Here is a 17,379-nt window from a genome sequence, read left to right as displayed (position 1 = left end):
TAAAGTTCTACAAAGGTTTGTGTTCCTGAAATAACAGGCCAACCCTCCTGTTACTATTTTCCTTCAGTCTAAAAATCGAGGGGTATCCCCTCTGCAATAAAGGCCAGCATCCTGTTCAATAGTTACATACACCGAACTCCAACTCCAGAAGTAATGCCACAATCAGGCATGCAACAGCACGCAACCAGCATTTCACAAAATTGCTGCACGGAACTGATGCAATCTGAGCGCCTTGTGCATGAAGACCTGCCAGAAAGTCTTGTACTGAAGTATCTTAAGTTTAATTTTGTGTGAATAATGTTTGTGGAGTATAGCTCACTGCTTCAGAGACATTAAGACAGGGATGAACAAAGTGCGGCATCAGTAGTGTATGCAGTACAGTACAGTATATGCAAACTTGGAAAGTGATGGGGGAGAAAATGTTACTGCTGTGCCCGGCAAGATGATGGGCTGATCAGAGCAGGCCCTTAAGGATTGTTAACAGGTATACATCGGAAGGCTTTATTTGTTCAAGACTCCTTGGAAATCCTTAAGTACATCAGACCATAGATAAAGAGCTTAACATCTGCATGGCGTGAAGCAGTTTTAAGGGCACGGCATAATACTGTGAGATTCCTTTATTGTTTTAGGGAGTCAATTCGTCTCACATTTGCTCTTTTCCTGCTGCCTTCCATCTTTCCTGGCATTATTTTTAATTTCCAGAAAATCCTGCTTTCTCAGGACGGCCTCAGCTTCAACATAATTCTCCTCCAGAGATGGATCAGCGTTGGATATGATCTAGGACCCACTTGTTGGTCTTTCCCTCAGCCCTGGTTATTGATTTAGTGACTTATTTTTTTTTTAGAAAGCTCACAGAAGTTCATGTGATTGCTTATATAGACCTTATTGTTTCCTCTTAAGTTTTGATTGTCGGCCTGACGGAAGAATTTGGATGCAGCTCTTCTTTCACAAGGATGCTCTCTTGCATTCAAGGGGTTTCCGTCCAGTTTCTTCCCATTCTTGCACTTCTCTTCCCATTTATGTTTACCTTGAACTGTCAAACTCTGCCCTTCTAAGGTTACCTGGCAGAAGCCTTTGTAACGTTCTGCATTTTATGTTTTCTCCTTTCTTGGTCTTTCCTTCCTCCAATTCTCCTTCCCTAATTGCTCCAGCCCATCGAAGACATATTTGTTACCCTACAATAAGCCCCTTATTCCAGACGTTTGTGTTTCGTGGCAAGGGGGGGGGGGAAGAGAAGACAGTTGCGTTCTGATTGCGCCGTTACTTTTGAAGTTGGAGCCTATTCTCAGGGTTCCGTTCCGTTCTTCGTTCCTCCTCGAGGAACTAAACCGCTCCTCGTTTTCTCTGCGACGCAGGGGAGCCAAATAAAAGCCTAAACTCCTCTGGTCTGAAGTGCTGAGGTAGAAACCCGGACAAGTTACTTTTTTGGGGGGGGGGAGGGAAACGACAATTCTGGCTAGGAGATGCTGCGAGCGGAGTCTGAATAGTAACGCGTTCATAGACATACACACCAAGAGAAGACTTTAGGCGGGCTTGTTGCTTTTTCGTTGTTTTGTTTTTTAAAAAGAAAAGTTTGAGCTCTACGTGAGGACAGAGGAGGGAGAAACCCAAGGCGCCGACGGGAGGCGTGAGGGAAAAAGACATTGATGGTGGTTTTGTGGGTTTTTTTCCCTTCCGCTGAGGGAAAAGACATGCTCTTCTGAGGAGAAAAAGAAAAGACGGCCGTGAGGAGAAAGACGACGACGACGACGACGAAAGGCGGGACGGCGCCCGACGGGACGGCCTTTTTCTCCTCCTCCTCCTCCGCCGTCGCCGTCCTCCTCGCCGTCATTGGGGCCTTCCCTCGGCCGCCTCAGCTCCACCCTCGGGCCGGGCTCCTCCTTCTCCTCCGCCGCCTGGGCCCTGCCCGCCGAGCTGGGGCTTCCCTCCGCCCTCAACCAGCGTCGCGACGCCTGGCCGTGCAAGTCCGGGGCTCGAGCGCGCGGCAAGGCAGGCGGGCAGGAGCGAGAGGCCGGCCGGGGGCAGCGGAGAAGGCGGAGGCGGGCTCGGAAGCCATCTCTTCCCTCCCCGCTCCCTCTCCCGCCGCCTCCGCCTCGCCGCGCCTTCGGAAAGAAGAAGAAGAAGAAGAAGCCCCCGAGGCGCCACGCCGCCATCCTCGCCGCCGCCGCCGCCGCCGGGCCCCGAGAGCCATGTACTCGGCGGGGGGCGCTTCCCCGGTCGGGGCCGGACCCGGTGAGTGCCCCCCCCCTTTTTTTCCCCACCCGCCGCCGTCCCTCCTCCCCGTTAAGTCAGTTTTCTTCAAACCTTCTTCTCCCTCCCCCCCTCCCTCCCGCCGCCTTCCCGGCTCTCTCTCTTCCCAAACAAGAAGCCATGAGGGAAAGAGGAAGGCGAGACCTTCCCCCCCCGCGCTTTTCTTCTCTCCCCCCCCAAAGTCCTGGGTGGCGAGGCGGGAAGGCGAGGGAGGGCCGGAGCACGAGGCCAACGGCCCCCCCCATTTTAAATTCCCCCCCTGGAGGAAAGCGGGGGGGGTCGCCTCCTCACCTCTTCTTCTCCCCCCCCCCCATTTTTAAAATTTGTGTCCCTAAGGGATGTGTGTGTAAGGGGGGGGTCATCCCTTCAATGCCTCTCTCCCTCCCCATGGAGAAGAGTTGGAACAGGGGGGGTGGTATCCTGATCCTTCCTTCCCTCTCCGGTCGTAGTTTGTATGGTTGTGTTTTTTGGTTTCGGGGAGGAGACGAGCATCTGGAAAAGGGGCTCCCCTCCCTCCCTCCCTCTCCCTCGGGGATCCCCCCCATCCCAAATCCACGCGGCCTGCTTCTTGGTTCGCCTTCTCCCACCTTAGGGGAGGGGAGGGGGGGCCGGCTGCACATCTGCCTCGTGTCTGGTGGGGTTGGGTCCGTTGCACTGCCTTTTTAAATAAATAGATATATTTCATCCAGGTTTTTTTTTTCCTTCTCTTTTTCTCTCCCCCCACCCCACCCCGTAGACCCTTCCCTGAGTTGCAACCCTGGTGGATCGGTTTTTCTGCTCCTGGAGATCCGAAAGGCCTTCCCCCCCCCCGCCATTGGAAGCGAGGGGGGGTGATGGTGGTGGCTCCTTGTGCGTGCCTGGGTGCACGTGGGAACGTGAGAGGTGCCGGGTAGTGTCAGGCCTCGACCAAGAGTCTGGCCAGCAGGAGGAAAGCGGGTGTGGGTTGCGAGGAGACTGCTTTGGAGGGGTGGGGGTGGGGGAGAGAAGGAAGAAAGGCCTGATGGTGGGTTGCCCTCCTTTTCCCCCCTTTTGTTGTTGTTTACTTCTCTGTGTGAGTCAGAGATCCTGATAGGATCACAACTGTTGAGGATTTGTCTCTCCGCCCTCCTTCTCTCTTAAAGAGTGCCACACCAAGGCTTGTGCAGAGGGGATGCACAGGGGAAGGTGTGAGGTCGCCGGACCTAGGAACAGGCAGGCACGGGTTCAAGTCTTCTCGCAGCTGGGAAGCTTTTGGTGTGACCTCGGGTCAGTCGCTCCTGATTTACAGGTGGCTGGGAACAGAAGGATGAATACACAGGCGCTCCTGTGCTTGCTGGAAAAGATTCAGTTGTGGGGGTTGGGTGTGCTTGGAGTTGCTTCCAATTTATAGTGGTCCAGGCAGAAATGCACTGTATGCTGCTGTGTACAGTATAAATCGGTGCCTTTACTTTCTCATTGATGTTCGCACAGCATCTCATTGTCAACTGTCTTCTGCACATAAATATTGTCCTCTCACCCTCCACTCCGATGTCTAGGCTGGATTGGAAGGTTTCTCATGCATGTTCATTGATAAAGAAAAATTCTCATAGATTGATGCCTTTTTCCTCATGCTGATAAGTTTTTGGACAAGGAGGAATATATTCACCACCACTATTTGAGCGTTCATCATATTAGTGGTTTTGTTTTTATTCTTTGTTGCTATGCCCCATGGAGTTGTGGTGCTCCTTAAAACTCTTTGTTTTGGCCAGTGGGTTTCAGTTTTGCAACGAATGGTCCTTGGCATAGGATTATGGTACTGTATTTAATATATGGTGTAATTCCTTTAGTGTTTGGTGCAGAAGCTTCATCCAGGCTCAAAGATCCAGGCAGTAGAAATAAGTAATTTGTGTACCTGGCTTATGGAAACAGCTTATGGTAAAGATGTGTAGGTTCTATAGCCATTATATTCAGAGAATGTGGCGTGAGTCTGGTATAAAGGAGAGTAACACAATAAGTACATATTGTAGGTAGTAACTATGCTGTGTTATGATTTTGTTTCAAATTTATTAAATTGTAGGGCAGGTATCAGCCCAGCTCAAGAGAAGCAGACAGAACGGGAGGTCCGATTCTGTGCCGTAGTCAGGTTCCTGGGCCCTGCTTTACCTGTCTACGACAGTTTTGCTATCTTGGTGACTGGTCGGCCTCCTCTGATGTAAGATGTAGTTGTGCTTCATTGTGCCTACTGTAGGATTAATGAAGCTCATTAATGAAGATAGTGCTCTAGTGGTTTACTTCTGTTTTAGTTAGAAGTGCAAGTGGGGAACAGATGTCTCCCAATAAGTTCATTTTAGCTCTCTGACAGTCTTTAAATATGTGTATTATTAAGGCAAACTTGTAGAATTTTAATCATCTGGCATTAAAATAATGTTTAATGTTTTTTATTATCCTGGAATAAACAGCACAGAGGTGTTGTCCCTAAGTATCTTCCTGATGCACTGTTGCTTGCAGCTCTTCCAGTTCAGTTGTTGCACAAGATCTGTGTATTTCTCCTCAAAATGTTGTTTCTGTTGCAAGGAAACTTCGTTTTCTTTACCCCTCAAATAAAGAACTTGTTACTAGGTAAAAGCATTACTTTTCCATTCACCTCAGTGGAATTTTAAGATAGTATGGAATATGGTTGTGCAGTGTGGTGGACATTCCTTGGATGCTGATTGCAAAAATTCTAGCAATGAGTATGTCTCTTTGTACTCATATGCTGTTTTCTGGACATCTTTAAAATTATTTTAATTGTTTTTAATATTGAAGAGAGACACTTAGTGTTTTCCTATTGTATCTGAAAGTTAAATTGTTGTATTGCCTTTTTAAGGTATACTGTAAATATCAGCAAATCCTCTTTCCTCTTCTAGCAACAGTGCCTTCTATTTTGCTTTTTTGCTTATTAATTTTTGTTCTTTGTTCTGTGTAGCTCTTCAGTAAATTGTATTTCCGATTTTATAGCAAATGGAAGGAGACATGAGTAGAAATTTTCATTTCTCTGCGGATGGCATATTTTTCTTTTAGGATGTATTGGGTGTCATACAGGTCGGTTCAGAAACATCTTAACAGAATCTGAGGAGTTGTAAGGAAGTAAATGCACACCTTTGGTAGCAACTCAACATTTCTGATTCTGTACATTCTGTATTTTGAAAGATTTCTGATATGTGCAGTAGAATCTTGCAAGCAACTTCATAGCCATTGAGACTTCCCTGTTTGGTAGTCTGTCATCAGGACCCGGGATTGGAAAAGATGCAGAAAACAGCAATAACAATTGTTTAAGGCTTGGTGCAGCCTACCTTCTGTGGAGAAACTAAAAAGTTAAGAGTTTCTTAGTTGAAGTTTATGCAGTTATGCAGGGTAGAGGGAGGCATAAATGTATCATTATGGAGGAAGAGTAGCCATCTAGCACCATGCTGTCTTGTAGCAATCAAAACCAGAAACAACAATGGATTTTGTGGCACCTTGTAGATCGTCATGTCTTACTACCATAAGCTTTTGTGGGCTACAGTTCAGTTCCTCAGGTGTATCTGAAACTTGTATGTGCTGCCCCTTAAGCTCTTGTTCTTCTGTCTGGCAAGGCCTTCCTTTTCAGGCAGGTGTTTAAGCAATAAGTAGGAGTCTCATGAATATTCTATTTATTAAACTCTGAGATTTTAAGGTGTTTTAAAAACTGTTTTTAATCTTGGTTTTAATATTGATAAACGTAGTTTCTATTGTAGTTTCAAACTGTGGATCATGGTGTAGTTTTAACTGGGAGAAAAGTGCCATGTAAATAACGTAATAAAGATCTCAACATCAGTACTTGATATCAAGGAATATCAAATAGTATTTGCTTCCTGGTGGAGAAGACAGTATTTTTTTTAAAATGAAGTTCCTTTGATTTTTACAGGGCACATGAGGGTGCTCAAACAACAGGTTTGTTTGCACATAACCAAAGCAGACATTTGGACAGGTTGTTCACTAGGAACATCAGTCAGATTGAAGGTGGACGTTCCTCCTGTTTAAAATGTATCTGAATAATTTTCTTACCAGGCAGAATAGAATCTCTGCCTCTCGGCTGAAGGTACAGGAAGGTATCCCTTTCAACACTGAAAAGTATAATGTCTCATTGGAATAGACCTTGGGGAGATGTTCCAGCCATATGAAAAATGGCAGCTTGAGCAGTGTTACTTCCCAAGACTCACTAAGCAAATGGTGTTAACCTCCTTATTTGAGAAGATAAGGCAGCTCTTCCCAATGCCAGTGGGTTCCCTTTACCAAATGCTAGGAGAACTGAGATGCTGCTGACTAGATCTGAAAGGGGCAGACCCTTGGCTGACTCTGGTGGTGACTTGAGCAGCTTTGTTGTGTGTAAGGCAGCTGTTATACTGCAGTTGCAACTAATTCAATGTGGCACTGAAGAGTATTATTAGGGTTTTTTTTACATTTTTTCCTTTAATACAGTTTAGTGTTCTGCCTGTCTGTCTGTCTCTCTCTCTCTATGTATATACAGTGGTGCCTCGCAGAACAAGTGCACCGTAGAGCGATGATTTCGCTCTACAGTGACGCTTTTTCGATCGCTAATGCGATCGCAGAGCGATGGCCCCAATAGGCGAAAATCGCAGAGCGAAGGTCGGTAAGCGGTTCGCTTACCGACCTTCGCTTTGCAACCCGCCGATCAGCTGTTCCGCGGCAACAAAATGGCCGCCGGAAGCCCCAAAATGGCCACGCGCAGCGTTTTCGCGCTCTCGTTAAGCGAGGGGAGGGCACGAAAATGGCTGCCGGCCATTGAAAAATATCGCTGAACGGTGAGTAAATCAGCCGATTGGAACGCATGAAACTAAGTTTAATGCCTTCCAATGGCTTTTTACTTTCCGCACAGCGATGTTTCACACAGCGAGGGTTAATCTGGAACGGATTAACCTCGCTGTGCGAGGCACCACTGTATATGGACACATGCACACCTAGCATTTGAAAGCAACTAATCTTGCTCAATGTACAGTAGTTATTAAAAGCCTCTCTAATAAGGCAGGTCTTTAACATTAAAGGATGAAATGCAGGGGGCCAACCTAACCTCTGGAAGAAGATTCCTCAAAGAGTGAGCAGCCACAGAGATGGCCCTGTCTTGCGTTCCCATCAAACATGCCTGTGGTGGCAGCAGAACTGAGAGAAGATTCTCCTTGGAAGATCTTAGAAGTCTGGAAGGCTCATATGGGGAGATACGGTCCTTCAGATAGCTTGAACCAAAGCCGTATAGGGTTTGATAGGTCATAACGAGCATTTTTAATTGGGCCTGGATGTGATAGCTAGTGCAATTTTGCAGCAGGAGAATTATATGTCTCTTTTAACTGGGCCCAGTAAGCAATCTGGCTTCTACATTTGAACCAGTTGAAATTCCTGAACTGTTTGCAAAGGCAGCCCCATGTACAGTACTGCATGTTACAGTAATCCAAGCTAAGGAGTGTGCCACTGTGGCAAAAAATTCTTCCTGGAGATTCTGTGTTTGTCTTTTAATAAGCAAGAAAACTGTCCCAGTGATCCCCAGGATTTGCAAGGTTTCCTGGGAGTTGCAAAGCTTCTTGGATGGGGGTTGTCCCAATGTCCATTAGGCTTTATAGAGGGAGCTTCCCATGAAACTTCCTCACTCATGAGGCTGAGACTCCCAGAAATGATTTCAAAGGATAAACATACAATCAAGAGCTGTGGAACTGCAGAATGCCCTAGCTGTTGTTAGTAGTACAAATATTATAATTGTTGTAGAGGTGCAGGAGCATTACCCTTACGAGTTGCATTGTATTGCAGTGCAAAGAGAAGTTAGAAAACAGCACTGATACTGTGCCTCTTAGGGTGTAGATTCCTAAAAAAATGGATGGAATGGGAATCTGATGAATTTGATAATGCATCACCTAGGCACATGATGTTAAAGCCTTGGATACTTAATAAGCAAAACAGGGATATGAAATACAGAACAGAATAATTGATTAGGAAGGAGCCTACAAGTTCATCAAGTCCAACCCCCTGCTCAGTACAGAAATACAAATCAAAGTATATCTTACAGAAGTATGTCTGACTTTCTCTTGAATACCTCCAGTGTTGGGAGTGCTCATTACTTCCTGAGGTCATTGGTTCCGTTGTCACACTGCTCTAACAGTTAGGAAGTTTTTCCTGATGTTCAACAGAAATCTGCCTTCCTGTAACTTTGTTACAGGAGCCCATTGTTGCATGTCCTGCACTCTGGGATGATCGAGAATAGAGCCTGCCTCTCCTCTGTATGACTATCCTTCAAGGGTTTGAAAAGCCATATATCTCCTTAGTCGTCTTTGCTTAAATCTAAGCATGCCCATTTCTTTCAGCCTTTCCTCCTAGGGCTTGGTTTCCTAACTCCTCATCATGTTTGTTGCCCTTCTCTGAACTTGCTCCAGTTTGTTGGCATCCTCCTATTATCAATAATTTGGTCTAGAAAAATGATCTCATAATCTTTACAGTATGCAGTATAAACTATAATAACTTAATATGGACCAAAAATTCTTTTTCCTCCTCAGCAACACTCAGGCAGTACTGCCTCAACTTACTGCACTGAAGTATATCTCAGACAATTCTTACTTTCATACGTGTTGACTGCCCACTAGATTGCAAAGAACTGGAGGCTGTTACAAGTTCAAAAATTGCACAGTGACCCACACTGGATCTACTGCCTTTCTTTACTGGAAATGGCTCTAATAGACCTAATTATCTATGCCTACCTGCCATATTGGTGAAAGCCTCCAGATGAAAAGTGATAAAGGACAAGTCTCTTACCCAGTAGAGATTGAAAGTGTGACAGATTGTACTAACCAAAAACAAACAAACAAAAACAGAACTTATATACTATTTATAATCACCCTCTACCTTCACATAAACCTCTGAAAAAGGTGCCACACTTACATTTGTCACAGTGTGCCAACTATTTCATCTACATTTCACTTTATTTTATGTACTGTCAGTCTACCTGCCATTGACGTTAGCTGTCAGTTTTGAAAATTCAATTGATTTTAATTTGCTGAATCACCATTTGCTAGCTGGAACGAGGGACCAATGATACTTCTCAGAGCCTGAGAAAATCTTAAGGTATCTGGCCTAGATCCTTTATAGAGAAGATCAAGATTACATGCCACAGATTACCTGGCCTGCTCTGGTTTTCAGAACTTGTCTACTTGAAAACCTTTAACCCCCTGTTCTTAATTATGCCTTGAAATTCAGAGTGATCTTTTCCACAGCAGCAAATTCAGCAAACAAAAACTAGCTACTCACACGAGCCTAGTTTAAGTGCTTGTTGAAAATCATTGTTTGTGAAAATATGGCTATTTTAATGAGGGACCATCATGAACCTTAGGAACAACATATAGTTCAGCAATCACAGTGTTCCATTTGTAAGACAGAAGATGATCAAGTCTCAATATTTAAATATCATAGGTGCTATGATATGTTTTCCACTCATATACCCTACCTTAATATTCATAGTGTGAGTATATGTTTCTAGAGACATGAACCAGTCGCATGTTAGTGAATAATTTATCTTAACTTCAGCAAAGTTTTTGACAAAATACCCCATGACATTCTGATTATCTAGGTAACTAGGTGTGGACTGGGTAGAATTAAATATCAGGTGGATACACAGCTAGTAACAGAATGACACTGAGTGCTTAACAGTTCCTTGGCACACTGGGTGGTGGTAACAAGCATCATACCATAAGGCTCAGTCTTTGACCAGGTGCTCTTCAACATCTTTACTAATCACTTGGATGAGGAGGTGCAGGGAATTCCTTTCAGAATTGGAGAAAACAAACTTGGGTGGAATGGCTAATACCCTGGAAGACAGGAACAGAATTCAAAAAGACTGTGATCTGCTCAAGCCCTGGACTGAAAACAACAGAATGAAAAGGTTGCATGAGCAGTTTGGAACATGATCCTGGCCATTGTTTGTTTGTCTATTTTACATCTAAGAGTCTTATCTGAAATTTATAAAGTTACATTTCCTTTGGAGACATATATTGAGAGACCAAGTGATGACCATTGAAAACTTTGATTAAAGCCTGCACCACCCCCTCATCAGCTTGTCGCTCCCATGCAACAGTTAGATTTCAAGATGACTTGTTGGAAACAGTGTCTATGTTTGTATTGCATAAGACAATGGATATAGATGTGCATAAGTGGATGCAAAGTATATGTGTCAGTGGATGTCTATCAAAGAGAATGTGGGGTGACAGTACCCATTACTGGTCTGTAATATTTAGGAAGCTGTGAGGATTGCAGTCCTTGGCATGAAAAAAAGTGTGTCTGCAGGACATAGATAATTCTGATACTGAATAGTTTGAAATATTTATACTCCTCCTTTTTAGCAGAGTTATTTGGGTTCTTTACTATGGATTGTATCTCGGTCTAGTCATACATAGAGTAGATGTACTAAAATAAATGCAATTTCCTAGTACTGAACATGAGATTTGTTGTTGGGGTTTTTTTTGGTCTCTCTCTCTCTCTCTCTCTCTCTCTCTCTGAGAGTGTGTGTGTGTGTGTGTGTGTGTTGCATTAGAATTAAGTTAAGAAGGAAAAGCCCCCTGAGTATTTCATATTTCTAAATATATGTCTTAACAGAAAAACTTTGTATTTCTAGAAAAATAGTTTCTAGGAAATAGAAAGTTCAAGTGAGGATCTTCTCTGTTGGCTGGGTTAACTTGCTTGTTTAGAACTTTGCATCTGCCTCAACCTGGGTTTGGGGTAGTGTTTGGCTTCACTTTTGGAAGCAAGAAATATTTAAGCCAAATTTCTGTATAGTTACGCTTATATATCTGACCTAACATACGTTTGTTAGGTCAGACATACAAGCATTTTGATCATAGAGTTGACTTAGGTTTGTCAGTCTTGTCTTTCGTTTGGAGTTATAATAAGCTCTTCTGAAAGAAGTAAGCCTATCAAACTGTAGACAAACTGGTCAAGGTGTTTTTGAAACATTTCTTTAAAAAGTTTGAGAGTCTGTGGCTTCAGAATAACTTAAAAAGTTGGATATGGACATCAGTTATCAAAAATACTTGTCATCTTGGAAAGCTTGTTGATTCTATGTCCCTCCATGTTTACATTTTTTGTGAATGGAATTTTACACATACCTAATGAAAAGAAGCTACATTGAGTTTACTGTAGTATTTCCCTGTCAAGATTGATGTAAGCATGTATCTTGTGTTTTTTACTGTGTGAACATGCACACACAGTATTATGCAGTATCATCAAGACTACCTGATCAAAAAGCCCTAAAGAGTACTTAGTCGGGTGGAGGAGAGAGTTGTGCCCCACTTGCTTTTCATTTCGTAGATGAGAAATTGCATTTATTCCTGTGGTTTAATATAACAGGAAGAGTCTCTTTGGAGTTGTGAGGAATTTGGAGCTCTACACTGGATCCCAAATCTAGCAGTAATAAAAAGATTAAGGTTGGAGGATCTTTTTATTGGTCACTTGCCGAAGAGCCAGCAGTGGTATCTACACCAGCTCCCTATTGGTAGTACAGTGGTGCCTCGCATAGCGAGCGCCCCGTTTAACGACGAATTCGCATAGCAATGCGGATTTTGCAATCGCAAAAGTGATCGCATTGCGATGTTTTAGGTGGCCAAAAATCGCATTGCGATGTTTCAGAAACAGCTGATTGGCGGTTCCAAAATGGCTGCCGGATCAACAAAATGGCTGCCCGCAGCGTTTTTGCGCCGATTCCTCGCTTACCGAGGCGGTGAAAATGGCGGCCCTATGGAGGATTCCCACTTAGCGGTGAGTTTATCCCCCATAGGAACGCATTAAATGGAGTTTAATGCGTTCCTGTGGGGTATTTATTTCCGTATAGCGACGTTTCTGGATAGTGACGATATATCTGGAACGGATTATCATCGCTATCCGGGGCACCACTGTAGTTTTGTCATTTCAAACAACTTTATATCCTTTTAAAGTACAGTGCTGCCTCGCATAACAAGCGTCCCATTTAACGACGAATCCGCATAGTGATTCGTTTTTTGCGATTGCAAAAGCGATCGCATTGCAATGTTCCCTATGGGGAAAAATCGCTTTGCGATTTTTCCCCATAGACCACGGTGGGCGCTTCTCCTCCGCCGCTCGGAAGTGCTGGCCGGCATATTCGCGGCCAGTGCTTCTGAGCGGCCTTGGGGGAGGGCTTCGCCGCCGCCGCTCGGAAGTGCTGGCCGGCATTTTCGTGGCCAGCGCTTCCGAGCGGCCTCGAGGGAAGGCTCATCCACCGCCGCTCGGAAGCGCTGGCCGGGTGGCTCCAAGTGGCGGCGGAAGGGTGGGTGGGGGGTCCGGAAGGCTTCCAGTGCTTTGCCTGGAAGTCATCCGGTCCACCCTAACCTGCCTCTGCCGCCGGGATCCGCGCCGCGCCCAGCTACCCCAGCCATGGTCGGACTCCCGGGAGTCCGACCATGGCTGGGTTAGGCAGCGCGGGGCGGCTTCAAGCGGCGGTGGCAGGGTTGGTGGGGGTCCGGATGGCTTCCAATGCTTCACCTGGAAGCCATCCGGACACCCCCTACCCTGCCCCCGCCGCTGCTGAGAGCCTTCCGAGCTCTCAAAGGGCTTTCTCCAATGTCGGGGGGGAAGCCCTTTGGGAACTCGGAAGGCAAATGTCGGCGGTCGGAGGTGGCTTTGGGGTCCTTCCAAAGCCACCGCCAACCGACTGCTGACATTTTTCCCCAGCTGAGTGGCGGGGCTTCGAAACACCCGCCGCTAAGCTGGGGGAAAATGCCAAAGGCCCCATTTTCGGCCAGCTGATCGGCGGTTCCAAAATGGCCGCCCGCTGTGTTGCCTCGCTTTAGAGGCAGCGAAAATGGCTGCCCCTATGGAGGATCTTCGCTCAACGGTGAGTTTTAAGCCCATAGGAACGCATTAAATGGTTTAATGCGTTTCTATGGGCTTTTTTGTTCCGTTTAGCGATGTTTCTGGATAGCGACGATTAATCCGGAATGGATTAACGTCGCTATGCGGGGCACCACTGTATTGTGATTGTAGAGCTGTGCTAAAGATATATTCTGATTGGGAGCTGCAACTGTTTTCCTGTTGCCAGTTCCCTTTTTGTCAGAAAATGGAACGGAGAAGAATGTGTTAAAGGGATGTGTTTTGTCTGTTTGTTAGTCTGTCTTTCCTTAAAGGAATTGATTCATGGATGAAGTGGGGTTTAATGCAGGAATACAAACAGAAGGATATATGCCAGGTGGTTGTCTAAGTTTCTCTCGAATACCTCCGGTGTTGGAGTACTCACCACCTCTTGCAGTAATTTGGATAGATGGCTCACATGGTATCTTACAGTTAAACTAATGTTGCCGCTGTGAGTTCTGGGAAGGCCTTTTGATTCCTGAGTCCAGGCAGAGCAAAGCTGACAAATAAAGCTCAATCACGACCAGAGCTCGTGAAAAGGAGAGCAAACAGGGAGTTTGCCTGGGGAGGCCAATGGGGAAGCCCTTATCAATTTTTTTTCGTTTCCTTTGGGTATACGTACAACTACATTTAAACTAACAAAACATGAGGGACAGGTATCCTAAACAAACAGCTGAAAGTAAAAAAGCTAGAAGGAATTATGGAGGGTGGAGTCAACTCAGTGATAGGTACCTGCAAAGTTTGTGCTATGTTTGTCTTTCTTCTTGAGTATAAAACACTGTATACATGTAACAAGTGTAAAGTCGTGGAACTGTTAGAAGAGAAAATCAGAGACCTAGAGCAGCGAGTAGCCACACTCAAGGCTATAAGGGAAGATGAAGCCTACATCGTAGAATTCTTGAGTTCACTGTTGATGGAAGAAAACCAAAACATTTCAGTGGAGGAAAATGCTGTAGGGGCTACAAACATAGTGGAGGAACCACCATGGAAAAGAATCACAGTTAGGAGCAAAAGAAGGAGAAGACACTCCCGGTGGAACTACAAAACCGCTTTCAGTTACCTGAAGAAGAGTCAGTCAGATAGCATTCAGAGGAGACCCCACAGGAGGACATGAGTAGACTGAAGCACAGCAGAATACAATCCCTGAACCTACACCCTACAAAAAGAAGAAGAGGGGAGTAGTTGTAGTAGGGGACTCCTTACTATGTGGAATTGAGACCAAAATATGCCAGGAGGATCCATGGACTTGCTAGTCTCCCTTGAGGGTGGATAAGGAATGTGATGGAAGGATTGCAATCGCTCATAAAACATACATATCCCTTTCTTCTTGTCCACGTGGGAACAAATGACACGGCCAAGAGGAGCTATGGCGAAAGCATATCTGACTTTGAAGCTCTGGGAAGGAAACCCACAGACTTTGGGGGCCAGATAGTTTTTTCATCCATCCTACCCGTACTTGGAAGAGGAAATGAAAGAGAAAGAAAGATCCTATTGGTGAATGACTGGCTACAATGGTGGTGTCGATGAGAGGGATTTGGTTTTTGGGACCATGGGCTAAGCTTCCTGGAAGAAGGTCTGCTAGCAAGAGACGGCTTGCATCTAATGACTGGGAAGGATGTGGACGGCTTTAAGCTGAATTGGAAGGGGGAGACGCAAGCACAGAGTTCAGGGCAGATGAAGCCTTACACATAATAAGAGGAATGATCCAAACTGATCAAAAGGGCAACATTTATTTATTTATTTACTAAATTTATATCCCACACATTTAGACAGCGTCTACTCTGGGCAGCTAACAATAAAAAAGACTAAAAACAATCTAATATATCAAACAACAATTTAACAACAAATACAATATCATGCAAGATAATATCTCCAATAACATTAACAATTGTTGTTGTTTAGTTGTTAAGTCATGTCCGACTCTTTGTGACCCCATTGACCAGAGCACGGCAGGCCCTCCTGTCTTCCACTGCCTCCCGGAGTTGGGTCAAATTCATGTTGGTCAAATTGTGGCAACCCACATGCTTCCACGTTCTGGGAGGTCCACTGGCAGAGATGGAAGAGGCCAGAGTCCCACTGCAAGACAGCAGTGTAGTATATTATCTCCCTGTCTGTTCAGTCTATATGCAGAACATGTCATCTGGAAAGCTGGATTAGGGTGAAGGAAGAAAGAAAATTGGTGGAAGTAAAGCCAGTAATTTAAAATACCATTTTACTAGCAGGAGATAGTAATGACTTTAAACAACTACGGAGGCAGGTGAAAGGAAATGCAAAGATAGGAGTAAAGGACATGAGGTGGAGTGACTTCATAAAGGATGAAAAGGCCTTTTGGAGGCTATAAATTAATATGAACACCATAAACCAGAAGACACTTGATGGCACATAACGTGTGTGTGTGTGTGTGTGTGTGTGTGTGTGTGTGAGAGAGAGAGAGAGAGAGTGAGAGAGAGATTATTGCCTTAAAATTCTTAGCAGATCATTTTTCTCACAGCTGAAAGGATTGAGAGGGCGAGTAAGACTGCTTTGTATCTCTCAAGAGGGTATGGAGGTGCTCCTAATCTAGGGAGGGGCATTGTAGATGGGTACATATGACCTCCAGATGGTTTCCATTTCTAAGTGGGTGCCACAAAGAGGTCCAGTGAGTTAGGAGGAGAGGTTGTGTGTATGGCTTACTTGGGCATAATCTTAGTTGGCTAGACCAGTGGTTCTCAACCTTGGGTCACCCAGGTGTTCTTGGACTGCAACTCCCAGAAACCCCGGTCAGCACAGCTGGTAGAGAAGGCTTCTGAGAGTTGCAGTCCAAGAACACCTGGGTGACCCAAGGTTGAGAACCACTAGGCTAAACCATTCTTTGGCTCTATGTGTAAACTTAACCACCTTCTTCTTCTTGTTGTTGTTGTTATTGTTATTGTTATTGTTATTGTTATTGTTATTATTTAGTTATACATAGAAAGATTTACAGTACACAAATGACTGACTGTATGTAGCCCACTTTTTTCCTGTTTGCTGATCCTCTTATTTATTTAGACTTTATTTCCCCAACTTTAAGTGGCTTTTCTAGTTGCATGAAGGATGATAGGAGGGAAACAGGATTGGAAAAGCCAAGTGCAAGGTGGATTCTGTGTCACTGATGTAGTATGATTTTCCAGTGTAATATCTCGTAACATTTCAGTGCCTTCTGCACAGTGGGAAAATATTCCCCAGGCTTAGTTCTTGGGAAAATTATTCCCTAAAATTAGTTCTTGAAGCGACCATAATACAGTGGTGCCTCGCTTAACAAGTGCCCTGGTTAACAACGAAATCGCATAGCGATTTGGTTTTTGCAATTGCAAAAGTGATCGCATTTCAGTGTTTTAAATGGGAAAAAATTGCTTTGTGATGATCAGTAAGCTGTTTCGCTTACCGATTTTCACATAGCGATGTTTTCCCAACAGCTGATCGGCGGGTCCAAAATAGCCGCCGGGTAAAAAACATGGCCGCCCGCTGTGTTTTGGGACGGATTCCTCGCATACCGGGCAGCGAAAATGGCTGCCGTATGGAGGATTTTCGCTTAAAGGTAAGTTTTTTGCTCATAGGAATGCATTGAAGGGGTTTCAGTGCATTCTTGTGGGCTTTTAAAAATCGCTTAGCGATGTTTTCGGTTAGGGGCGATTTTTGCTGCACCGATTAACATTGCTAAGCGAGGCACCACTGTATTTTGGTAGTCTTTTAAAAATGTTAGGATTAAAGGTTGTGTGGTTTTTTGTTTTGTATTCTTTAACATAGTATTTTTTAGGAAATGTGTAATCTTAAATCATCAGTAAAAAAGTATGTCTCCTTTAAGACTAACAATATTATTTCAGTGTTATTGTAATATTACTGTATTTCTGTTCAGTCTGGTAATACAGTTGTCATTCACTTTTTAGTTTTGCCCAATTTGTTGTTATTTCAGACAATTTAGTTGTAGTAAAGCACTCTGAATGCAACCTTTCTGTAGATATAGGGCAGTTATTGTAGCTTATACAAAATAGTTACTATACTGTTGACAAAATAAAACATTAAATGCACCTCCACGAAAACCTTAATTGTTGCACATATTGACAGCTGAAGCACTTATGAAAATATACTACTGACAATAAGGATATAATTACCTTTTTGAAAAGCTTAGACTGAAACAAATTAGGGATATTTTGTCTGAAAATACATTTCAAAGGTTTGAGCTTCAGAATTATCATATGGCATAAGTCACTTTGGGACTCTTATGGTTGGAGCTGATAGGCA

At 44.4% G+C, this 17,379-nt stretch overlaps 1 protein-coding gene across 2 annotated transcripts in view; it reads left to right on the top strand.

The window, feature by feature from the left end:
- Positions 1 to 1,776: 1,776 nt before the first annotated feature.
- AGO2 (argonaute RISC catalytic component 2) overlaps positions 1,777 to 17,379 on the top strand; it is a 43,597-nt gene continuing 27,994 nt past the window's right edge. Inside the window, exon 1 of one of the 2 annotated variants that reach the window (XM_072999384.2) lies at positions 1,777 to 2,232. In XM_072999384.2, the coding sequence (XP_072855485.1) occupies positions 2,190 to 2,232 (43 nt within the window). In that variant the 5' untranslated portion in view covers positions 1,777 to 2,189. The remainder of the gene's footprint in view (positions 2,233 to 17,379) is intronic. The other variant, XM_072999385.2, reaches the window with a different exon arrangement.

Source organism: Pogona vitticeps, chromosome 4 (genome assembly GCF_051106095.1).
Source record: "Pogona vitticeps strain Pit_001003342236 chromosome 4, PviZW2.1, whole genome shotgun sequence".
In the NCBI taxonomy this organism is placed as follows: Eukaryota; Metazoa; Chordata; class Lepidosauria; order Squamata; family Agamidae; genus Pogona; species Pogona vitticeps.
This window is presented reverse-complemented; position numbering and strand designations above follow the sequence as displayed.